The 26,724-nt window shown below is 41.9% G+C and overlaps 1 protein-coding gene across 3 annotated transcripts in view; it reads left to right on the top strand.

Moving 5' to 3' along the window:
• The window catches only part of DPP6 (dipeptidyl peptidase like 6), a 527,660-nt gene that overhangs the window by 99,504 nt on the left and 401,432 nt on the right, over positions 1–26,724 (top strand). The window contains exon 1 of one of the 3 annotated variants that reach the window (XM_081163563.1): positions 5,554–5,797. The exons of the other annotated variants lie outside the window; for them this stretch is intronic. Coding sequence (XP_081019689.1) covers positions 5,711–5,797 — 87 coding nt within the window. The 5' untranslated portion in view covers positions 5,554–5,710. Of the gene's footprint in view, positions 1–5,553; positions 5,798–26,724 lie in introns of those variants that run through there. 3 annotated transcript variants of the gene reach the window in all.

Here is a 26,724-nt window from a genome sequence, read left to right as displayed (position 1 = left end):
ACCAAGGATCTCTTCCATGCAAATCACTGAGCTACAGACCTCCCACAGTTGACAAAACCAAGTAAGCAAAAATATGACAACAGTTTTTACAGTCCATGTGAACAACGGTTGTGCAGTCTAAAACTATGGAAGCTAGTGTATTTCCTTTTAAACCAGATGTGCTGGAGGAGACTCTTGAGAGTCCCATGGACTGCAAGAAGATCAAACCTACCCATTCTTAAGGAAATCAGCCTGAGTGCTCACTGGAAGGACAGATCGTGAAGCTGAGACACCAATACTTTGGCCACCTCATGAGAAGAGAAGACTCCCTGGAAAAGACCCTGATGCTGGGAAAGATGGAGGGCAGAAGGAGAAGGGGATGACAGAGGACGAGATGATTGGACAGTGTTCTTGAAGCTACCAACATGAGTTTGACCAAACTGCGGGAGGCAGTGGAAGACAGGAGTGCCTGGCATGCTCTGGTCCATGGGGTCACGAAGAGTCGGACATGACTAAACAACTAAACAACAAGAACAATATTACCTGAAAGTGGCTATCTAGAAATAAAAATCCATGAGAGAGAGAAATCCTATCGCCAAAACAACCCCCGTTTGCCTTTACTCACTGTTCCGTTCCGTTCTGAGAATAGTCCCTGTGTAGTCTTGGTAATCCAGACAAGGCTGACCTCCTATTTTCACCTTATCTGTATCGAATTAAGTCCAAATTAATAATATTTTAGTCCGTTTAAAAGTTTCCAATTTGATTTCTTTCTTTCTTTCTTTCTTTCTTTTTTTTGGAGAGCCAATCGCTCCAGTGCACAAGCTCGGGGCTTCGTTTCTGGAGGCTAGCAATGGCGTCCTACTGCCAGCCTTTCTACCCCGTCACTCTCGTCTCCTCTAAAAAAGAGGATACCTGGCGACCGGGGGAACCGCTCGTCGGCAGCGCCGGGATCCTGGCGCCTGAATCTCCTTTCAGGGGATTGTTGGGGGGCTATGGCGCCCTTGTAGCACCCCCTTTTGCCTCCTAGAAGCTGGTCTCCCTCTCTGGAGGGTAAACCCACTTGCTTCCACCTCGCGATCCGATCGGAAGTCCTGATGCAGCTGATGAGAACTGGAATTGGAGAACATCTGGGTGGCCACAGGTTTCCCACACCTGTAATTGACAGCACTGGGCTAGATGCACCAAGGAACTTAGTCTAAGGCAGCTTCGTATGTTCATAATGGGCATGCTTTCCTTCTTCAGAATAGCACAACTGTGAAGGTAGAGATAATTAGGAATGGCCAGTCAATTTGTTATGCACCAAGCTGCTAATGTGTCAATTTGTTCTGATGAATGAACCGTGCGAGGCCCCTGTCCTGTGTGAGACTAAGTGAGCAGAGCCATTTGAAATATAAGGCAGTCAAATACCATAGCAATTCAGCATGCCAAATAAGTAAAACAAAACTGGAAAAATCAAGTTTGTATTATAACTATGATTACCCTTTCGCCATTCAATACGGCTTCGTTTAATGGGCAGCTTATATGCATAAAAAGCATAGGATAACTGGGTATTAAAATAAAGATATTTCTCTTTGGGTGGAATAGGTCATAAAACTGATGATGAGTTTTATTCTGTCGGAGATATTTCCCCCCCCCCCCATGCTGCATTTGTGCCTCATCTGGAATGTGTTGGTTGGTTGTTTGGAGGCGGAAAGGATTTTGTGAAAGGGTTGTGGTTTTATGTTTTGCAATGTTTCATTCAAATGTTACACGTGAGATTACTTTGATAGATTGTGCCTTCTGCAAATGTTGCTCTTGACGTTCAGTTTTATTTCATATTAAGGAATATGATTTATTTTATCACATTTATATATTGCTTTTATTCTATGATGGAACTCATGGAGCTGTATATCAGTTTCCCAGGTGGTCTCACATACAGTTACTGACCATACGTAGACCAGGTTAGCTTCAGCAAGCTTGCAGCGCCATGTCCCTTTGTGCTATACCCCGAGCCTGTATTTCTGTCAACCACATACAGTGGCATAAATTTTATAATCCTTGTGAATTATTATTTTTTTAAAAGCTATATATAATAGGAAGCACATACTCTTCATAAAAGTAACAATTGGTATTGTGTTTTGAAAGTAGCCATTGCAAATTTTGGGAGTGGAAGATTTCGGGCACCACATGGTGGAACAGAGTCTCAAACAAGCTCTTCCAAGCCTACATTCCCAGCATGTTCACACTCCTCTCTCGGTGACGTCTATGCTGGCTTGATCATGGCTGCAGAATGGAAGATGGCAGGATCCCCAGGTCTGTTGGCAGACCAACTCTGTGTTACAAAGATGTTTGCAAATGAGAAGCCTGGCAGCATCAATCCTGCTGTGTGAAAATCCCTTGCAGACGAGCACAGTGCCTGGAGACAGATGGTCATGTCGTGGATCCACAGCAGTGGCCAGAGGAGGAGTGCAGAGGAAAGATACCCCATGCTGCATCTGTATCAGCAGAACCAGACACCTTCATCTGCCCCAGCTGCAACAAAACATGTCTCTCCCGTATCTGTCTCTAAAGCCATAGCAGGTGCTGTAACTCTGGTTTGACTTCACTCCCAAAGGCACACTCCTCCATTGTCTTCCGAGACAGATGCCAGCTTACAACAAAAGATATTATTGTGGTCAGGCTGACTGAGCCATGCCTTTTGAGGCAGGGTTTTGAATCCCTGAGGTTGAAAACCTTTTAGGAACACAGGAAGCTGCCTTATACCGAGTCAGACAGTTGTTCCATCTAATTCTGTATTGCTCACACTGACCAGAAGCAGGTTTTCAGTATTTCAGAGAACAGTCTCTCCTCACTAAGCTATGGCCCTTCCCACTGATCTATCCCTAGCTATCTGACAAATTCCTTAATTTGTATCCAGACCCGATTCTTTCTATTGAAAGATAGAGACCAATAAGAATAAATCCTGATCCTAGTGCACCTATTGTTCTGGAAAACAAGTGAAAGTAATTCCTTTCTGATTTTAGTGTGCTACACATGTTTTCTGTATGACCCAAGTTGTGCAGTGCAAGTTCTCTCTAGCCATGATAGCCTGTTATCATGCAAGCAAGAGGGCAGTATTGAACTAAGGACAAAACCACTTGGTTCCTGGATGCTGGCTTCTCATAGACATCTGGTTGGCCATTGTGGGAACAAACTGCTGGACTAGCTAGATGAGTCTTTGGTCTAATCCAACAGGGCGCTTTACGTGTTCTTACAATGTTCTTTAAAGAGGAGTATATACATTGGGTTTTCCTTCACTCAGATATTTCTCTTGGTGGTTCACGTGGTTATTTCTATATGACAGCTCTTTAATTTGCATTCACACCTGTTCTGTTACTGAAATAGATAAATCAAGAGGAATTTACCTTGGTCCTTGTACTATTTTACAAAATGTTTCTAAAGTAGGGCTTTCGCCCCACCCTTTATTACAGCACCACAACTCATTATAGAAAGAATAGCTGTGACATTTCTTGAGACCAAAGGAAAACACTGTGGTATCTACTCATTTCAGCTGAAAACATTGAACTGTAATTTTTTTGTTAAGTTTTTATTTTGCAAATGAGACAAAGTAAGCTATTAAGGAGTAATTAAGCTCCACCTTCTGCCCACCTCCGAACATCCAGCAAGCTCATAGCTCCCGTTCATTTACCAGTGACAAATGTGTGGTTTTCAAGAATTAAAGAATTAAAAGTAAGAAAAAGAGCAAAACTAGAAATAAGCTTGCCTCTGAGGGCTGCTTCCCACAAGACTATTTTCCTGTATACATTGCTATTATTGGTTGCTGAAAACCACAGGAGTGGAGAATGCTTTTGTGCCTGAGTTCTGCTTTAGAGTTTCCCACAGGATAACCACCATGAGAGCAAGATGCTGGCTTAGGTGGGCCAGCAGGCGCTTCTTGCATCCTTACCATTTAAAGAACACATATTATTTAGGAAACATGCATGGCAAAACATTTGGGCTGCATGGTAAACTTGATGGGAATTCATTGCCAGTTGTGGCTTCCTGCTGCCTGTACACAAGTGAGAACAGACAAGTGTCTGCATTGCATGCTACAAAAGTGTGGTAACCTGTGTAGGAAATCTTCCTATGAAAACAGCAGTCACTTTTGTGGTACTTCATAGGGACTAGCAAATTGTTGTGGCACAAGCTTTCATGGGACAAAGCCCACTGCATCAGATACATGGAGCATTTTCTCAAGTTGACAGGTGTATATGCACATAGCTGTGGGACTCTGCAATGTAGAGTAAAATATATATCTGCTTGCCAGCGTAGGATAGTGCATCATACATCTGGAGACGTGGACTCTATTTCATGAAAACTTTATGCCATAATAAATTTGCTAGTCTGCATGGTCCCACAAGGCTTTTAGTCTGTTGCAGCAAAACCAGCAAACACAGCTACCTTTCTAGAAATGTTCTTGCATGAAGCTGCTTTCAGGGGTGTCTTGAGTGCATTTGGAGGCGGTTAGGAAGTTGGTCTAAATTGCCACCTGAGTACACCTTCAAATCCATCATAATATGGAACCAACTAGTAACCCTCCAACCTTTCTGAGAAGCTCAAGCTCAAAAAGATATACTGACTGTAAAGGTAAAGGGACCCCTGACCATTAGGTCCAGTCACGGATGACTCTGGGGTTGCGGTGCTCATCTTGCTTTATTGGCTGAGGGAGCTGGTGTACAGCTTCTGGATCATGTGGCCAGCATGACTAAGCTGCTTCTGGCGAACCAGAGCAGCGCACGGAAATGGCATTTACCTTCCCACCGGAGTGGTACCTATTTATCTACTTGCACTTTGACGTGCTTTCGAACTGCTAGGTTGGCAGGAGATACTGACTGTAGCAATATCCTATTTGGTTATCCCCCATTGATAATGCACTACCCATAGCAGAGACTTAACTGAAATGTTAATGGTGAGTCTCCTGCCCACTCCCTCTGATATATAAGAGGCACACCCCTATATTGCAACAGTGATATTTTCTCACCTGCTCAACAGTTTATTTAAATCTATTTGTTATTTCAGCACTTTGAAAAGGAAAGACCTAGTGACTTGCTAGTCTCCCTCCCTCCCCCTTTCTCCTTCCTTGTAGCATTGATTTGTTGTCTTATTTAAATACAGAGTTCAGTATTCAGGTATGTAAGTGCAACATAAATAAAATGGCATACCCAGCAGAGCCAGAGGGGCTATCTCTTCCTGGGAGCTGAAATAATTTACGACAGGCTAAGGCAACAGCATAAATATTGTTGGGGGTTTATCACAACCAAAGACTATAAGCCGCATTTGGAGCCGGTGGGCTTGGGGAAGAGGAGAAAAGAGAGAAGGGGGAGAGACGGTGGGTGGGTTGTAAAATATCTAGCTAGCTAGATATCACAGAGAGAATTTGCAGAGCTAAGTTGGGGTGAAGCGAGCAGTTGTGCCTGTAAGTGGCTTGATTTCATCTTTGTGCAAGCCATTCACAAAAATTTCCTGTGGACTTGCTATTGGGAAGGAGTGGGAGAGAGGTTACTTTATCTTGGTGTTACAAAGCCCTGGAGGAAGAGGAGCAAAACCACATATGAGAAAGATGTTGGATTATTTGGGCATGATTTCCTAATGGAAAGGAGAAGGTATGCTGAGTGCAAGAGAGGATCCAGAAGCTTTTTATGTGGTGGAAAGGCAGAGCATGGCTTTGATCTGATTTAAGAGTAAAAGGAGATCTCTTGTCATTTTTGCCACCATGTCAATGATGATATCAGCACACCAAAAAGTGACCACTACTACCAGCACCACCTTTTCTTCAGCAGCCTCTGCCATCAGTAAACTGGTAGGTAACTGTTCTTCCATTGGTTTGCATGTTTCCAAGGCACTACATCCAGAAATGTCCCTGTTGAAACAAATAAATGTTGCAAAATAAATTCTATGTTCTCTGCAGTCTTAAGAATGCATATCCTGAATGCATGGGTGTTTCCTTTGGTCTGCATAGAGTAGTAGTAACCGAGTGCACGTTACACAGAGTTAAAACTTTTCTCTTTTTTTGTTAAACTTGTGGGGTTTTTTGCCTTTGCATTTTTGCATTTGCTGATGTCTGTAGTGTTGCACAGGAAAATACAGCAGCAGTTTGGGATGGGTGGCGGAGGGGGGAGTGGGTGTGGTGGGCGTGAGAGAGAAAAGCCAGGGGAAAGGAACTTTGCTAGAGACACAGGAATTATTCAGAATTCAATTTGTGTTTAAGTGCATACTAATAAGGTGGAGGACAGAGTAAGAGCGAGGAGCTCGCAAGAACGTCATGGAATGAAGGAATAAATTAATTTCTAGGCTGCAGTTGTTCTGTTTCAGCTCAGCTACAAATTACTATGGAAATTCATTTCCCCCCTCCCCCTTTTCTTTCCTTCCCCATTCTCTTTTTCTCTCTCCTCCCAAGGCTTTAAAACGAGGAGTCAGCTGAAATTTAGTGCATGATGTATAGAGGTGCGCTGAGCAACTGGAGAGGGGAGGTGGGGAGAGCAGGGAGAGATGAATTACTCAATTCATTTAAACTAACAACAGCAACAGCCTTCTTTTTGTTGTAAAGCTCTGGATCAGCAATTTTGCTCTGTACTTCCGCAAGGCTGCTGCTGCTGCTTTGGCGGGTGGGGAAATCATGCCTTTTAAACAGGCACACACCCTGGAAACAAAACCACAGAGAGGGGGCTTCTCATCCTTTGTGATACAGGAACATGCACACGTATGCAAGCACACACACCGTCGATTTGGGGCTCCTCTCTTCTCATGCAACATAGGTAAGGCAGAGAGGCATATATAGCTTTTCTTTGAAACCTCTGCTGTCTTCTCTAACAGCTCCGCCAGCAATTTAGCTCCTGGGTTTCTGAAGTCAATTACAGTCTTCCTTTCTCACCTGATAAATCATCAACCCAAACCTATTTGTTTGAGGCGCCAGCCCTAGCCTCCAGTCTGGAGGCTGCTAGGAAAAGATGTGAGGCGCACTCAGGGCAGGAGGGCCCAGGGTCACATAGCAGGAAAGGAGCACCCAAGGACTGGCCAATCCATCAGAAGGCGGCACTGCGGTGAGTAGTCCTTTGGCCAAGTCCTAAATCACTTCACCAAACACCACTCCCCTGAACCTCAAGCCCAGCACCTTTATTGACTGCATCACCACTTAATTAATATTGATTGCTCCTTTGGATCAGGCTAGGGGAGCACAGCCTTTGCCTTTAAACTGAAAGGTCACCCCCTCCATGCACCCTCCCTTGTGCTTCCCCTTTACATTTGGACACACAATTCCCATCTCTCTTTGCAGCAGGCTAAGCTGGAGGCCAGTACAAAGGAACTCTCCAGAGCTGCATTTGCTGCAGGGATATATTAATCCTTTCCTTACCTGCTGTTTCTGCGAGATGAACCCCCAGGGGCATATTTTTTTCTAAAAGCTTCCCTTGGCAAAGTAGTTCACAGCCAATAATTTGAAATTACACTGAGGTAGGCAGATAGATGATTTGACAAAAATCATTGCCAGTGTATTTGTGTCGCTGCAGTGCAGCCTAAAACGTGGTTATTGTCTCTCTTTACTCTAGTAATATCCCCTCTATCAGCAGGTTTGCTTTATTACTCTTGCAGCTAATAAAATATTTTTCTATTGAAGGGGGAGAGGAGGGATTTCTTTCCCAGATCACTCTCCTGCTACCTGGTATAGATCTGAAAGTTCCTTACTTCCAGAAGTTGCATTTGTCACCTGCAGGTCTAATTGCAAAACAAACAAACAAACCAAACCAAACCAAATCATTGGATTTAAAAATATAGTGGTACCTCGGGTTAAGAACTTAATTCGTTCCGGAGGTCCATTAACCTGAAACTGTTCTTAACCTGAAGCACCACTTTAGCTAATGGGGCCTCCCTCTGCCACTGTGCCGCCAGAGCACGATTCCTGTTCTCATCCTGAAGCAAAGTTCTTCACCCGAGGCACTATTTCTGGGTTAGGGGAGTTTGTAAACTGAAGTGTCTGTAACCTGAAGCGTATGTAACCCTAGGTACCACTGTACTTTCCAAGTGAAAGCTAGCAGGTAGGTTTGTCAGAGGTAAACATAGCGTCGGGGGGGGGGCAGAGCATTTTCCAAGTTAATTTCTCCCTTGTACACAGAGCTGATTCAAAGCTGTTTCCTGTGGGCACATGGTTCACTCCTCACATGACTGTAGTTTTGGAATGCATATTACAACTTGCTTGTTGGAAATGTTGCCTTATGACAGAATGTATCTGCAAGTGGAAATTTTAAAAATTGATGAGGCATGTTTTAGCATTCAGCCCAGGAAAGCAAAGGTTTATAAAAAACACTGACTTTGTTTTAAGGTATGCATTTTGTTTGCTACCAAATGATGTGAGCTGCACTTTTGCAAGCAAACCACCTTAAACCACAACTGTTCATGAATATTAGCAAAGGGGGCGTTTGTATTGATTTATAGATTGGATTTATTCCCATCCTTTCAGAGCTAGGATGGTTTCCAAACAGGGAGTCATACAAAACATTAACATAACTTTTCAGCATTAAACATCAGTAAAAACAGAATAGGAGCAGAGATAAAAGGTGCAGCTTAAAAACCAAACACACATGATATTGAGTACCATTTACAGCATGAGAGAACTGGATGGACTTTTGCCTGGCACCTAAAAGAGATGAAACCAGGTTGATAGGCTGAAGAGACACATCTTAGGTGCCAACACAAAAAGGCGCTACTTTTTGTAATTAGGTAAAGGGTTAAGGGACCCCTGACAGATAAGTCCAGTCGTAAACGACTCTGGGTTTGTGGTGCTCATCTCGCTTTACAGGCCGAGGGAGCCGGCGTTTGTCTGCTCCACAGACAGTTTTTCCAGGTCATGTGGCCAGCATGACTAAGCCGCTTCTGGTGCAACAGAACACCGACACCAGAGCAGCACTCGGAAATGGCGTTTACCTTCCAGCCAGAGCTGTACCTATTAATCTACTTGCACTTTTTGGCATGCTTTCAAACTGCTAGGTTGGCAGGAGCTCTGACCGAGCAACGGGAGTTCACTCCATCACAGGGATTCGAACCGCCAACCTTTTGATGGGCAAGTACTAGGCTCTATGGTTTAGACCACAGCGCCACCCGCGTCCCACTTTTTGTAATTACCCACCCTCTAAAGGTGTCTCTAAAGGTGAGGACACAGACCATCTGATGGTGCTCTCATTTGATGGACAGATTCATGATGACAGACTGCATATTTCATTTCTGTCAAATAAATCAATGGGAGCTACCCATTCTGTGGGAGGAACTAAACTGAGTGCATACAGGAACACAGTCAACTGAAGGCAAATTACTGCACTAGATAACTCTGGTCATTCATGCTGAGGGTAGGAGGAAGGTTTTCCCCCTTGTTGATTATATCCCCTTTATGTTGTTCCACATTATGTGGAAATGTGAAGCAGGTTCTAACCGTTAGAAAGTCAAGCCACAAAATAATAATGCATGACATGTGTGTAGTGCCTTAGATTGTTTAAAGCAATTTGCATACTTTCTCAGTAAGTCTTGCACCAGTCCTGTAAGCATTGATTCCATTATTGTGGGTTGCTGGGAAGGGGTGAGAGACTTCAGATTTGTCTGAGAGAGATAGCACCTTGTCTAAGACCAGCTCGTGAGTTTGCTGGAGTGGTAGGGCTTCAGGAGTACTGCCTTCAGGTTACTAACTTCTGGATGCAAACAGAGAGCTTGTCTAATGTTTCAGTAAAGGCATCATTGCTGCAAATGCAAAATAAGTATTTCGCTTCTGTATGAGAAAGTAAAGGTGGATGCGCATGAAGAAAGGACAAAATTGACTGCCATCCCCACCGGAGACAGTGAATGCAGAGACACATGCTTTGCTTTTGCCACAATTGTTTTTCCCTGCTGCATTAATGTAAATTTCTCATAGGGAAGTCAATTAGAGCACTGATCTCTGTTGGAAATGGAGGTGGTAAGAACTGTGCAGGGCTCTGTACAAAAGGTGGAGAGCAACACAGAGACGGATTGTGTCTCTCAGCCCTTGTCACACAGAACTTCTGTGTATATGCTCTCTACAGTGGAGGAGGGACACTGCACCGGGACGAATTGTGACCAAAAGACAAGCTAGTAGGCAGGCACTTCTTAAGAAAAGAAACAAATATTTCACCTCATGAGATTTTGAGTTGACATTATATGCATTAGGCCATGCCTGGGTAATGCGCAGAAATGCTTTTTAATAATATTTGATGGCACATTTAATTATTTTGATGGTGATACGAGACCTGTCAAGGTATTATCTATTGCACAGATGTGAACAACTATTGGATGTTATTTATCATTAGTAATTGTCACATTGGTCCCAGTGAACATGAGACGCAAAATCATGTTGTTGTTTGCTTGTCTTTTATAAGACTTGCTTCTGGATGTAATGGAGTAGGATGATAAATTATTACGTGTGTGTGTGTGTGTGTCTGGTTTCATTCAGCTTGTTTTGAGAAATCATTGTGTGTATTGAGAATAGATGTTCAGTTCTTAATATATTATGTACTTCCCCAACAAATCATTTGTCGATGAAAATATGTTGCCATTGCTAGAATTTTGTACTGGCCAATTAGAAATAAGTAAAATAATATAGACCGGGAGCTAAACAAAATTAATTAAAATTTATTACATATTCAAATTCTGCTGAAACAGAATTTAATTCTGTGATCTGTATGAATTATGCAAACGTGCATACTTTACATAATTGCATTAAATATGCATTATTCTCAAAGAGATACAGGGAGCACTTTTGCTAGGTCTGTTGTGTTCATCATAAGAAATCATGCACATGTACAATATGCACTTGCTTTTACCCATCAGCTTCTGAGACTTCACCAGACATTTGACCACACACTTTGAAATCTTTCCTTGTAGTCTTAAGGACTAGAAACTTTTAAAGGCTGAGAATGAGATTGTTAGGTTCCTGTGGTATGATCATGGAATATATATAGTCCTGGAAATAGATTTGAAGACCGATGTGAGCATTTGATATGGATGTCTGACTGGAGTACTGTACATTTAGTCACTACATAAAATATGCTTCAGAGCACCTGAACCGCATGGGGGAAAAGAGAATTCCAGTTCCATATAAAAAATTGCAGCAGAGAAAAAACCTCTCCCAACAGCAGACTGCGCCATTAGATAAAAAATAGCTCCATGCTAGATGGAGGGAGAAAAATACGTCAATATTGATTTAGGGAGACAATTTGTGTAACTGACTGCAGCAAGTAGAGAAAGTCTTTCAGAAAAATGAACTTACTTTGCTAGCTTTCTTTGAAGTCTTCCCATCTGTTTGAAGAAGACAAGTCTACAAACTTGTTAAGTCAGGGATATAGGTTCAAAAAGGCTAGCTTCTCAGGAACGTAAGAACAGTTCTCCTTGGTCAAAGTGTCAATTTTGTCCAGTATCCCATTGTAAATGGTGCCTCTCCCAGTACTTCTAGGATGTCAATAGGTGGATCAAGAACACAGCCCCCTCCATTGTTTGCTGTTCAGCAGCTAATATTCCAAGGCACACATCTCTGAACTTGAAAAATAAAATATGAAGCTGCCTTATACAGAGCCATGCTAGTCCTTTCTGCTGTGTATACCTTGTTCTGATTTTTTAATTTTTTTTATTACTTTACCAATATACCCCCAATAATAGCCAAATTATTTCACTTCCCAGCTGTTGTTTTCTCACATCGTGGCTTGGGGCAGATTTGAATCTCAAAGTTTCTCAGAGGTCCTATCTCTCCATCCCTTACTTTGATGTATTGGAACAGGCAACAGTCCGCTAGAAACCATTCTGTCTCACTAGTAAAACATGCTGCAGATCTTTGCCATTTCCCCCTCAGCCTAGGAAAAGGTGGGCAGTTTTCAAAAGATTTGATACTCCCTTTCAACTCCCAGAATCTCTGCAGCATTCTTATCACAGCCCCCAAATTCTTTTCCTTCCAGCATGAGATGTATGGCCCAATTAAACTTTATCTTAGATTATATTCTGCCAGTAGCACACACAAATCTCAGTCTCTTTTTCCTTGTCTGTTGTTTTTAAACAGAGGTGAGGGGAATTACTCTCTCTTTCCAACACAGCCGTACTTGAGCTTCCCCTCCCCCTCCTTTCTTCATTTCAGATCACACACAGTTTCCATTTTTGCTTGCTAATAGCTATACTACTCCAATGTTCCTTCTTCACTTGTAAATATCTTTTTATCTTATATTCTGGAGAGGGTTGCCGAATCATAAATATATAAAAGAAGCTTAGAATAAACAAACCACAGGCTTCCCTCTCCTCAACCGACTCTCACACCAAATAAAATCTTATCTCAGTTCAAACCTTTGATCCATGTAGCTGGCATATTTGGCAGTATGTTGTTGCAACCCTTTCCCATCACATGCCAGTATTTCAAAGCCAATGAAATATCCAATTAAACAGAGAGTCTCTGCTTCTTAATGGCGGCGTAGGACGGTTTTCACGAAGCGAAGTGCTTTTGCACTCGGCGCCTCCCTTTCCACGCTAGAGCGAGAGCCAGGTACAGAGACGGACTGAGAGTGAAGTCTATTCCCCATCCCTGGGGGAAATTTGCAAGGATGATTTACCCTCTGCTATTCTTCTTTTTCATTTGTCAATGATCCCCCGCTGTTGTGGGAGCTGCCCCCATTAAGGCAGGTGGGACCGGAAGCCATAGCTTGTTCTGATTGACAACTCTCAAATAGGTCTTTCTTGGCCTATTATTCAAGGAAATTCCAAGGACTGAACCCTGCTCTTCATTCATGCCAAGCATGAGCTATAAGTTCTTTTAGTGCAGCTTCCAGATATGTGTGTTTAGATTTGTTGCATTGCACCCTCGTTCTACACATGTGTACTATAATGCCATCTGTGTAAGGCTGGTTGGGGAAGCTGTGGTTTATGCAGCAATAATGCTTTCAGGGCTACCCATGCTATGCAACATCCTGCTCTCTCTGGCACCATGAAGGGAACAATACATGAAGGTAGGAATGGCTTCTGGATGATGCAGCAAGACTAGTATTCCTATTTGCAGCAGGGAAGGAGATTCATTTCGGCTCTTCCTAAGGCAGAATTAGCACCATCTGAATAATGCTTCAGGCAGCTACATATCTTGGGTTGACATTGAATAACTTCTAGCATAAGCAAAAGAGGGGGCGGGGACAATTGCTGCTACCTGGTTGGTGACAGGGTCTTTTCAGTGGTGGGTCCCCAGTTTTTTTATGCCCTCCCTGTTTACCCAGGCATCTGATGGCTGAAAGTTTCTGTCCCTGGAACAGAAATTATTAGCTCTGAGAGTGTGTGATTGCTTTTATATATTTTGTTGTTTCACTGCTATTGTGCTCTTTTTAAGACCGATGTTCTTGTTGATCGGGGAGGATGGTATACACATTTCAGCAACACTTTTGAGCACAAGGTTTAGCCAGCCCCGCCCCACCAGTTTTGTTCCTTAAAGCATACAGAGTATGTTCCCAAGTGTTTCTTCATGCCTTTTTACTAGCTCAACAACATTTTCCCCCAAAGCATGAAATTGGGAGAGATGACTGTGGCTTGCATTTTTGTCCTTCTCCCCACAAAGTAAGGATCAAACAGCTTGTGTTGCTTCTGGCTACATTGTATGAAGTTTTATATTGTGGGCATAGTTAGAATCACTTTTCAACTTGGCTCTGTCCGCCTATGAAGTGCAGTGGAAACTAATTTGGGTCTCATTGGCTGTACCTTTCCAACAGTCAGTTACAGAGGAGGAAGAATATAAAATTGGGACAGTACAATTAATAAGCAATAAAAATGGAAAGCAATTGTGAATCATTTGTGCGGGGTACTTCTGTAGAAAACATGAAATTGTGTTTTCTGAGGCAAAAAGTTTCAGTACTTGCAAATGATGTACAGCTCCTATTAAAATTGTGGCTGCACAGTCTTGAATTATCCCGTTTTACATCCCAAACCATACTTTTTGTCTAGAAGGGATACAGATTATGCTCATTAGCTGAATGTCACAACTGGTTTCAAATTCATATTCAAATTTCCCCTTGACTGAGCCTAAGACTAGGCCCTGACTCCAGCTGCAGAAGCTGAGGCTGCCAGAGACCATCCAGAGTCCAGAGACCATCTTGGCTGTGAGTTCTGGAAGACCTGCTGCCTGCCTTGCAGGCCTTTCCCCACCTGACCTGGTAGAGTAGGGCCCTGACTGACTCCAACTACAAAAAGCTGAGGGTGCTGGGCTTGAGCTAGGATAATGTTTAGGGGGTCTTGTTTTGCGGAGAGGTCTTGCTATTATTATTATTATTATTATTATTATTATTATTATTAATATTACCTTCTTATGATATTATTATGATTTATGTGGAAACTGTTCAGTTTGGTTGTGTACTTTTTGATGTTTATTGTTTATTTCCACTTTTGCTATGTTTGTAATTATGTAATTTTTTTAATAAGTTGTCAGGTACCTTGAACATGATTTAGCTTTGGAAAGGCGGAATACAAATAAAATGACTGATTGATTGATCGATAAGTGAATGATTATAATAATACTTCAGCATTCATATGCTGTGTGTTTTACATATACAGATGTTTCATCGATGCTTATCTCAGTGATCCTTAATTCCACCCCCTCTGCATGGGACACTGTTTTCTCCATATTCACCAGCTTAGTGATACTGGTTTACGACAGGCATAGGCAAACTCTGCTCTCCAGATGTTTTGGGACTACAACTCCCATCATCCTTAGCTAACAGGACCAGTGGTCAGGGTTGATGGGAATTGTAGTCTCAAAACATCTGGAGGGCCGAGTTTGCCTATGCCTGGTTTATGAAGTCCTTAGCACAGGGAATCTCTTATCCAGAGACTTTTTGATGCATGGCTCACTCTTTTTGCCACCACATTACACTACCTCTGGTTTATTATGCAGTATATTTCTCTAGCTGAACGCTGAAATGAAAGGTAGCTATTCTTTCACACATGTGTGCATGCACCTATGTGCACATTAAAGTAGGGTCTAGATTGGTTAGAAAGATAGTGCCATGGTGGTGGGCTAATCCAATGAAAAACCAAACCTGTTCTCTGCTTTCCTGTTGAAATTCTGTTTCTGCATAAAGGTGTTCTAAAATGAAGCACTTTGCTCTCCTTCCCTGTCCTTCTTACACCCGATTTCCTGTGGAATTCTTAATGTGGCGTTTGTGCAGTGGAAATTGGAATGAAATCACAGAAGTCAGTGTTTCCGAACTATATTAAGGCTTTTGATTGAGGTGCTTGAAGTACATGGGTTCCCCTCCTTGTTTCTGCAGTGCTGTGCATAATGAGGCAGAGAGATCTCTGTGTATTGGAGAAGCGCAAACAGTGAATATAGCACTTATTCAGTCAACAATGATATGAAAACATTGTGTGTGTGAAATCTTGCTTATCTACTCATTCCTCAAGGATTCTTGCTATCCATTTTGAAAGCATGCAGGCTAAGCACAGAACCATCATGAAAACCCATGTGATATTACTACCAGCAACACAGTGTCATGCAATAAATATAAAATGCTAAGAATTAAAAAGCTGCAGCCATTCATTTCTTTTGCAACTATTGGCTGGAGCACTTGAAGGCATGAGGTTTCTTTCTTGATGAGTGTAGGTGGAATATTTCTTACATATCTCTTTTTTATGTCTTAGAAAGATCAAGGAATGGAGACATGTGTGTGTGTGTGTTGCACACTCAGAGTTCTTAGCAAGGCATAACTTTCTCTACCATGGCACAGACGTCCAGGGAAATAGTTGCCAATTCCTCAGCATTGCATGTCTGCCCAGTGCAGAAATGTTGTGGGTGGGTTTTTTGTTTTTGTTTATTTTTGGGAGGGGGGAGTGAGTCCCAGGTCTTTTGTGCCAGCCGCTAGGTCTTGCTTCCACCATTTTTAAAATCACAAATGATCAGGGTTCATTGCAAATTTCTTTTGAGGATGCATAGCTGATCAAGGATCCAAAGCACAGACCAACTGAATAATTGTTGCTGTGGTGATGGAGAGAAGGTAAACCTGGTTGTGACAATGCAAATGCCATAAGCCAAGGGTGATAAACCTTTTTGGAGCGAAGGGCCACATTACTCCAGTGGAAAGCTGTTGAGGGCCACATTCCAGTAGTTGGTGTGTTCAGATCCACACACACAGTTACACACACACACACACACACACACACACACACACATGCTCAAAGCTATTTACCATAGAAAGAGAGGCATATATTTAATTCTTAGTAACCCTACTTGAGTTTTACCTTCCATTCCCTTCATAGACTTTTTAAAAAGGCACACATGTATATGCTCCAACATCTTTATCTGTCTTTACTGAGTAAAAAGTGGGGAAGTCTCAGTAATCCCAGCTGAAGAACATGAATAAGGTCAATGCACAGCAGAACTGCAAATCTTATCTTTGCAGCTATGGAAATCCTCAAACGTCAGAATGCAATTGTATTCTAAAAATTGCATGCATACAATTACAAGCTGTGTAGACTACTTCCTGCAAGAAACACAAGCCTGTTGAAGCATTTCCCGCCTCTGCTTAAAGTTTTTGTAGAGAAAGGAGCTGCAATTACACTTTTTGTACAACATCAAAACCTTTAGTCTCTGCTGAGCAGCTGATGGGACCCAGAGGACTGGATGAAATCTTGACTGTTGGCAGGTGTGCCTTGGGGGTTATGCACTCCTCTTATAGGCCATCAAAGATTAGTGATGGAGCAATATGACAGACAGCTGGAGGAAGGCAAAAGGAACTAAGCTTGCTGCTAGAAAGTTATCAGCCTGCCTGCTTTGGCAACAGACCTCCATTATGGCTACCCCAATTTACCAAATGAGGAAATGAAACCTTCAGTGAATACCAGTGATTGTGCACCTCAGACTGATAAGATGGAAGTGACTTCTTCATTCAGTAATAATAAAAAATCCATCTCCATGCTTCCTGGTCCAACCAAGCCTGCAAAAAAGCTTTGAACACATGTCCCCAGTCATGGCATCTATTTCTTTAATATTTTATTTACCATAATTCTATGGCTGTCCATTAACATATGTTCTCTGGGAGGCGTACAGAACAAAAAAAAATTAAAATACAGTAATAAAATAGAATGCAGTCTAAAACTTTTTCTATCTAGAACCAGAAAATTAAAAACAGTGATAAAACTCATGATCTAAAATGAAGGAAAACTCAACCTTGAAATAAACTCAGCCTTGAAATATGTTCTAAAGGCTTTTGAAAGGCCTTGGTGAACGGGAAGGTCATCACCTGGCGCTGATATGACAGAAGAGCCTTTCCAGAGAGGTGATTCTGTAGCTGGGGTGACACCACTGAGAAGGCCCTCTCCCTTGTAACTACCCATTTCACTTCACTTAGCAGAGGCATATAGAGCTGGGTTTATGAAAAGGATCTTTATGTCTGTGTATGTATATAGGGAAGGAAGAGATGTTTCATACTGGGCCAAAGTTGTTAAGGGGACTCAGCTGTGTAGCCAGTTCCTGTCATAAGCACTGTTTGAAGATAGTGGTGATCAGTTATTTGGCAGTGACTTCAAGTCTGGCTTGGATTGGCTTGGATCTTTCTTTGTAGCATGGCTAGAACTCACATTGCTCTGCAAAGGAAAAATGACATCATGGCTTGTTGGAAGTCAGAGAACTCCCTATTTCTGAGTTAAGGACTTTAAAGCACTTTAAATCGAGTCATCCAGCACACTGAGGCTGCATATGCACCATGCAAAGGACTTTAAAAACACATCTCTTTCAAGAATCTGGGAGCTGTAGTTTATTGCTCACAGAGCTGCAGTTCTCAGCACCCTTAAGAAGCTATAGTTCTCAGAATTCTTTTGGTGTGGGGGAAATGTGCCATAACCGTATGGTCTGTGCTGCTAATAATGGAGTGGTGTGGTATAATCCAGATTGCCCTACTACCTTCTGCATAAAAGTTGCTTCTCTTCCAGGAACAGGTCAGGAAAATATAGTTGCTTAATAGCATTTCATGATTATATAATAATTTTTCTGAACAAGCGTTCCAGTATTTCATCAGTCTCTCATTAATGAGCCTTATGACACCAGTACAGTCATACCTTGGTTCTTGAACAGCTTAGTTGCCGAACTAAGTGTTCTGGTTTGCAAATGTTTTTCGGATGCCGAACATCCAACACAGCTTCTGCTTGACTGCAGGAAGCTCCTGCAGACAATCGGAAGCCACACCTTGGTTTTCTAATGGTTTTGGGAGTCGAATGGACTCCCGGAACAATATTAAGTTCGAGAACCAAGGTACCACTGTAATTGTTAATTGGTCTGGAGGGAGGACAATTATTATTTTTTAATGTTTTAAGAAAGTATATTTCTTGTAATCAAGCACCGATGTACCAAACTTTGTACAATGGTTGTCATTAACTGTTATGGAACAATTTTTTAAAGGACGCATAAATATGCAGTCATGTTTTATTTATGGAAAGGGGGCTCTTAGCCCTACTAAATATCATATTTTTTATTTCTGTTTCTTAGCTTTTTAAAAATAAAACGTTTAATTATACAAAACAAACATTCCTAATGCATAAAAATATATAGTAGTTCTTTGGCATTTAGAAAGCCCATTATGGTGCCCACAAAGAGTCTGCTTTTGTTGTTTTTTGAGTGCTTATCTTTTCAAATGAATATTTGATCATGCAAAACAAAGGAACCTAAGGGATATTAAGAATGATTACATGGACACACCAATCATTATTAGACATTGTAGAAGACCTCTTTGTTGACCTCACATTATCGTATCTCAGTTTTGAATATTTAATTTTTTGTAATTCAGTGATAGGTTATGAAAAAGAGGCTGTTAAGGCAATATAAGAAAAATAACATAATGTTTAATTATTAAGAGCCTGCTTTTTTGTAGCCATGCACACACTACATTTATAAAGGAAATGTGCAAATTAAAGTTTGTATATATTCTACAGTATCATAAATGATATTTAATTTCAATGGTTTTAAGTGCTGCTAGTTGTTGCTGAATTGTGCTACAAATTAGACTAACCCCACCCCCACCCCAAAATAAAACACCCTAGCACAAATTGGTTAAACAACTCCTTTCCTGGTTTCTTCATCCTTCCGGGCCCACTAATGTGGCAGCCTGCCTGTAGCCTTGGGCAGGCCAAACTGCACTGACTGCCTCTGCCCCAGCGGCCACATATACAGTCAGCTTGCAATTTAGCCATTTTTAACTTGCTTGAATTCAACTTTAGGTGCCTGGCCAAAAAATAAAAGGGTGCGAGCACCCGGGGGACAGCTGCACTACCCATGGAAGAACATTTGAAGGCACAGGGAGAGAGTGTGTTTTGAGTATGTTCGCTATCCCCGGGATGTGTGTAAGTTGAGAATTACCTGTACAACATAAACACCTACAGGAATACAGGTACACACTCAGTGATTCCCTTCCTGCAGATGTCTGTGGCATGCATGCAGATGGCAGGGGGTTGAGCTAATCAAGAATGTGTGATGCCAGCGGGTGGGATTAGACAGTGCTGCTCATGCATTGATAGGACACATGTGTGGTTTGCCAGAATAGGGATTGTTCCATTGTCTGATTAAGCATCTTCATGATAGGTTCATATGTACATACGTAAAGTTATTTAATCTCAACAATTCATATACCGCTAGATTGTGGTCATCTTTAACCTAGTGTAACTGTGCAACTCTGCACAGTAAGGATAAAAATCAGTCAAAATATCAGAATTAAGGAGGTACAAGGGTGTTCATGGGAAGGAGAAGTTCATTTCTCTGCAAGGCCACCAGCTTTTATTTTGAGTAAAACAGGCAGAAGAAGATAAAATAACAAGCAGGATTTGCCCAAAATATGGAAGGCTACTTAGTTCCTTCGGTCCTACATGGCACTGGTCACTCAGACCATTTTTAAAGATGACAGTGGCTGCCTGAAACTCCTGTGATTTATAAAAATTGGGGGGGGGGGCAGAGGAAGAATGTATTTTAAAAATATCAGTCTGGCATTCAGAATGCCACATGCTACCCCACTCTAACCCAAGGTGTTTGTAACCTGAAGTACCACTGTATAGTGAGTAGCTATAAACCACATTGATATGAATAAATCTTACTTCCTCAGACTTTTCTTGTTGTTGTATGTATGCAAGCTTTTCTGCCTAAGCTATGTGCCATATTCTTTCAGGCCATTCCCAAATTGTCAGCACTTTGGCATCCTTCCAAAATTTCGCAATTTCCCTCTTGGTGGCAGCTAGAAATGTTTAAAATCAAAGTCTTTGTGTACCAAGTTGTCACTAGGAGAGATAAGTAGTGAAAGTGTAGCCAATGTCTGTGTGGCTTTAAGGTTCTGTTTAGTTATACCCAATGTAATTTGAAAAATGTGTTTCCCAAGAGTTCCCAGCCTTGTCACGTTGCCATATGTGGCTTCCAATGTAGTTGTCACACTAAGATAAAGGTAAAGGTAAAGGTACCCCTGCCCGTACGGGCCAGTCTTGCCAGACTCTAGGGTTGTGCGCCCATCTCACTCAAGAGGCCGGGGGCCAGCGCTGTCCGAAGACACTTCCAGGTCACGTGGCCAGCGTGACATCGCTGCTCTGGCGAACCAGAGCTGCACACGGAAACGCCGTTTACCTTCCCGCTTGTAAGCGGTCCCTATTAATCTACTTGCACCCAGGGGTGCTTTCGAACTGCTAGGTTGGCAGGCGCTGGGACCGAATGACGGGAGCGCACCCCGCCGCAGGGATTCGAACCGCCGACCTTTCGATCGGCAAGCCCTAGGCGCTGAGGCTTTTACCCACAGCGCCACCTGCGTCCCTAGTCTAGTATTAAATGCCTTGCATTCACACTCACTAAAGATTAAAAGGCAGAGTAATTTTGACTGAATAATAAAACACATAAAATAAAAGTTTTTTTTTAAAAAAAACAAAACCTCAAATGGGTCCTGCAATTAGCAGTACCTCTGAGCATGTATAGCAACACCTTGGGGAAGGAGGTTTTTGGTGCTCATAAGTCCTCTAACAAACAAGGTAAGGAAGCTCTGCCATCTGTCAGCATGAGAAAGAGAGCCTGTCATCTGGTGATTGGGGGTTGGACAGCTGGTTGGAGTTGGATGCCTGAGGTGGTCAGAAAGCTGGGGGAAACCATAATTGTATTCTGCAACCTCCCAAAGTTACCTAGTGTAGGAAATATTGGAGTTAAAAAGCAGTTTGTATTGATTGTCTTGCATGATCTCGGCTTCATGGAGTGGGACACCATTGGATATATTGGGTAAGGGAAGATGGGTGGCTGTAGACAGACAACATTAATGCTTTATAAAACTGTTCCCTGCAAGTGGTCCCCAGCTTTTAATATTCATTCTTCTGGTCACAGCCTGCCTATGATCTTTCCTTATAGTGATGAAGTTGACAAGATGCTTTAAAATTGCCCTTCCTTCTCTGTAGAGCTGAAACGGACCTTTCAAGGTTTGCTGTCCACCTAGAGTGGGGGTAGCTTGTCTGATTTCTCAGTGGAGCGATTCACATTTCCCTGCTAAAAATGCTTCCATTTCACAGCTCCTCTTTTTAGCTAGAGATAATAATAATAATAATAATAATAATAATAATAATAATAATAATAATAATTTATTATTTGTACCCCGCCCATCTGGCTGGGTTTCCTCAGCCAATCTGCGCGGCTTCCATAGAAACCAAAAAACACTAAAATATCATACATTAAAAACTTCCCTGAACTTCCCTAATATGCAATAAATGCTGAACTTTTCATGACTGGTGGCTGGGTATGCAAATGTTGCACAAACTTGTGGGAGGAGATGCACACAACCACACAGATGATATTAGGAAAAGTCCTATGGAAATAGACCAGGGTTGGGGAACCCCTGGTCTTTCAGGTAATGTTGAACTCAATAGTCCCTGGCTATGAGATGCGCTTGCTGATGGTGATGGGTGTTGGAGCCCAATAACACCTAGAGCAGGCTTCCTCAAATTCGGCCCTCCAGATGTTTTTGGCCTACAACTCCCATCATCCCTAGCTAACAGGACCAGTGGTCAGGGATGATGGGAGTTGTAGTCTCAAAACATCTGGAGGGCCGAGTTTGAGGAAGCCTGATCTAGAGGGCCGTCCATGGAAGATATGGATATATATATATATATATATATATATGCAGGTTTTGGTGTCTTCGGGTGTCTTCCCGTGTAAGAGTTGGGGTGTCTAGGCGACGTTTCGACGAGGTCTCACTCGTCATCTTCAGGCTGGTGCTTTCGGCTTCTTGTTACTAGAACTAGTTCTAGTAACAAGAAGCCGAAAGCACCAGCCTGAAGATGACGAGTGAGACCTCGTCGAAACGTCGCCTAGACACCCCAACTCTTACACGGGAAGACACCGAAGACACCAAAACCTGCATTCCTGTACCCGTGAAAATCTACGAAAGCATATATATATATATATATATATATATATAGATAGATAGATAGATATAGATATATAGATATAGATATATAGATATATAGATATATAGATATAGATATATATAGATATATATAGACACACACACACACACACACACACACACACACACTTCCTTTCCCCAATAATAATGAGGTTTTTGGGGGGAGGGAGTGTGTGAGAGATGAAGATATTCCTCTTAAAAGGAACTTGAAAGTCTTCACTTGGACAGAGCAGCTCTTTCCCCAAGAGTTCACATCAGATATCTGCATGCAACTCCTTAAACATGCATCTTCTATCAAATACTTATATTTTTATATCCACAGGAGGCTTGCAGTGGTGGTTAGCATAATTGACAAAAGAAGATTAGGCTCAATGGGTGGGATGGTGGAAGGAGAACAAGTGTATATGCCAGTAGTCATTGACCATCTTAGTTATGGATCCATATTTAGCAGAAGTTTAACTCTTAATTATTGTGAAATCACTGCAAACAATAATGTTCCTTCCCGAACTGCTTGTGAGTTTTCTTTGTGGTATCTGACTGGACACTTATTAGAGACAGAATTCTGGCTGGATGGACCTTTGCTATAAAGCCGGTCTGGGAATTTTGAATTTTATTGAAGCTTAGGTTTCAGCCCTTCACACAGTTATATAAGCATCAAGTTTAATGAGTTCATTTAGGTCTGAAGCACATATATCTGGAAGCAGAATTACCGTATTCTGCAGCCCATTCTTTCTGGTCTTTTTCCAGTCTGATTTTCATGCTAGTTCAGATTGCTAGGAAGGAAATGAGGAACCACAGGGCATATCTCATGCATCCAGCATCCAAGGCACTAATGAGTAGCATGGAATTGGTTCCAATTTCTTTCTCCATCACTCCCTCCTCTCCCTTGCTTGGTTAGGAAATATTTAATTCCTGCCATCTGGAAAAAAAAATGTGTGGGGGAAGAAGCTGTTAAATAGATTGGGAGCTGAGGGGCTGCACGAAAAAAGGGTCATTCCAGAAATTTATAAATGGAAGCTTTCTTTGGAGATGGGAGGGGTCCAGTCTGGGGAGACAGCACACTCCCCACTATATCACTCACTCACAAGTAAGCATGCCAAGCTTCAAAACAGAAGAGCAACCGTAACTGTGTTTACTGTTTCCGTAACATTTTTTTCCTGCACACATTACCCAAACCAGCTGCATATGTGTCAGTTTCCTGGATTCAGGCCTTTAATGTCTGTTATCAGTTGGAAAACAGAACACATTGCCTTAAAAAACACACATAATATATAGCGTAAAAAAACTGAGGCTTGGCTCCAAATATCCTGCTGTGCAAATGGGGAGTCAGACAGAAGCTGGGGGTTTGCAGACTTCCATCTCTGTTTGTCTCCAAATAAGAGTTGAGGGAACTGCCAGCACAGGACTGCAGGTAGGGTAAAATAACACATGTACACCTGTCGCATATGAGTGGAAGAATCTTCTATTTACTTAGTGGGATCTTGGATCTAAGCATAACGGTGTAGTCTGGGGAATAAATCCTATTGAACTGAATGGGACTTACGCTTAGGACTGCATTGTGAATCTGTTAGTCACCTTTCTATTCAAGCTAAGTGTTCCCTAATATTTGTTAGATGAAAGCCCTAACTTCCAAATGCCACCAGACAGAGACTCACAATGTAGCGATTTACATCAGGCATAAAAGCATATTTTGGAAATAAGCAGTAATAATAAGTTTACCCCAGGTTCAGAAACAGTGGGAGAATATTTCAAGCACATAGGACACTGTTACTGACGTTGAAGTGATCATTCTTGAACAGAAGACCTTCAGAGGGAGACTTTAGCATGAAACTGCTGAATTATAAGATAAAGTTCACCAGTGCCAGGTGGTCTGTGTTACTATCACCAGTGGTTTTTTTGAATGAACACTGTAATTATATTACATAGATTTTTCTCTGGCTCTAACATTTGTTTGACTTTAAGGGTCCTCAAGCACCTTGGTGAATTTTGCTGCCACAAAATTGGTTATCCCACTGGAAACTGTTACTGATGCTGCTTAATTAATTTTCAAAAAACATATATAATCAGTGTACATAAAGCTTTAAAAATTATCAATAATACACAGGGGGGAATCAGAAAATAGTAAGAACAAGTATACATTACTAAATTATGGTTCTAGGTAGGGTTGCTGAACTAAAAAGAAAAGTTTCCGCAAGCATCTAAAACAGTATAGTGAGGGCATTTTCCTAATGTTAATTGCCAGGGAGTTCTGTAGTATAGGTGCTGCCACACTGAAATATTGACTCCTAAAAAAACATTATCTGGCACTTGCAGAAGTTCAGGTTTTGCAGTTCAAAGCAATCAAGTAGGCAAATATGCAACAAGTCATTTCTTTCAAGAATGATGGTAAAACCTTGAATGTGGCTCAGTAAGAAATCGGCAGCTAGTGCAGAGGGTATAATATTCTGCCCTGGACAACTTTGGTGGAAGGTGTAGGGTGTGAGTCAAACAAATACAAACAAGCTGCTAGGATCTCATGCCTGTCTGCTGTCATGCCATAGCATTCTGCACCAACTGAACTTTCCACACCAACCGCACAGGGAGGTCCACATAGAGTGCCCTGCAGTAATTCAATTTTGTAATTACCAGTATCTGGACTGCTGTGGTCAGCTTATTCCAGTTCAGGAACAGCTGCAGCTGTCATGCCCACTTAACCAAGTTTAAGCAATTGGAAGAGAGTTACAAGATTTCATGTTTCTTTCTTTCTGGAACATGAGTCTCCTTCACCCCAGTGGCTAACCGCATTTACCTGTTACATCAACAATCACAAAGTGGCCAGTGCTCCCAAGTTCTGAAAGCTGTTTCAAAAGTGTGCATCAGTTTTTAAGCTCTTCCAACCTGCACTTGACCTTTAGGGCATATTGAAATATATATATATATATATATATATATATATATATATATATATATATATATATATATATTAGGGAGAAGCTGTGCAACTTTCTGGTTGCATAATTAATGCAGTTATTTTCTCCCACATTTTCTCCCATACTCTTCTGACAGTGTAGTTCCATAATTAATTTATCAAGAGAGGATTTTTGTGGGGGGCGGGGGGGAAGAACCTTTTAATAAATCACAAAAATGTACTTGATACATTCATTGATAGGAGCAGACTTAGGTGTTCGTTTTTATTCATTTTTGCAGGGTTTTTGGTGTGTTTAATTGTTGCTTTTTCCAGTATATACTCAAAAGTGACGCTATCTGCTGGTTAGTAACATGCTGCCATATAACACATCTAGAATAAATGCATACATCACTTCAACGCCACCCAGTCCCTAGTGTTGAGGACTGAGATTGTATATTGGATTCTCTTTGTATGCTTGTGTGCACTATCATAACAATAAGCCCCCCAAGTGTGATCATGTTGTGACTGTACAAACTTTTTTAAAAAACTGATTTAATACAAAACAAAGGCCTGCTTTATTGAAAAGTGTGCTGAATTGTACTTGATTTACCTGCACTTAAGTAAATGGTGCAAGAGTAGTTTTTCAAACTGCTCCGTCTGTGTCCACAGAGTTGTGCTGCAGTTGATCTGCCTTTTGAAATGGTGTCAGGAAAAGCATCAGTTGCCAGGGTGTGCTGCTCTCATCAAAGGCCTTTAAAAAGCTCTTTATCAACACTTATGCTTGAAACCTAGAGGGCATCAGCAGATTGATTGTCAGTATGTCAAATGGCAGAATTGGCATCCTGTTTGCATAATACGGATAGATTGCACTTATGCTTAATATAATTCTGTATTTATGCTAATAAACAATGTGCATCAAAAATATGCAAAAGCACAAAGAAAATAAATAGATCCAGGATCTGATTTAATAGGAACTTATATAAAGATATTCAACGGCAGGTCACTGAATTTGATACGCCCAGGTGACAGCTGTGGCCATTAGCCTCCATTATTACATCTGTAAGTGGTATCTCCTGACTGGAAGAGGCTGCCCTAGAAAGTGGTAAAGCCATGGTCAATGGAAAGAGCTGGGGTCTTGAAATCTATTGGGTGGAGAGAGAGTATTTTTCAGCTTCTCCTGTGTGAGCCTTACTGAATTGCACACATCCCAACTTTAATACAATGGGCCGAGGTGGGCGGCTTTTATTCATTCTTTGCATGTCTCCCTTCCAGGCCACCATGGTTGGTGAGAATGTAGCAGGGTCTGCCTACCCCTTATGTGGTCAACAGTGGCGTAGCGTGGGTTCTCAGCACCCGGGGCAAGGCAAGTAATTTGCGCCCCCTAACCCGTGGATTTTAGCACTCGAGTCTCTTCCGCGCCCCCCCAGATGT

This window comes from Podarcis bocagei, assembly GCF_964188305.1.
Source record: "Podarcis bocagei genome assembly, chromosome: 12".
NCBI classification, from domain to species: domain Eukaryota; kingdom Metazoa; phylum Chordata; class Lepidosauria; order Squamata; family Lacertidae; genus Podarcis; species Podarcis bocagei.
The sequence above is the reverse complement of the archived record's forward strand: the minus strand, read 5'-3'. Positions and strand labels throughout refer to the sequence as shown.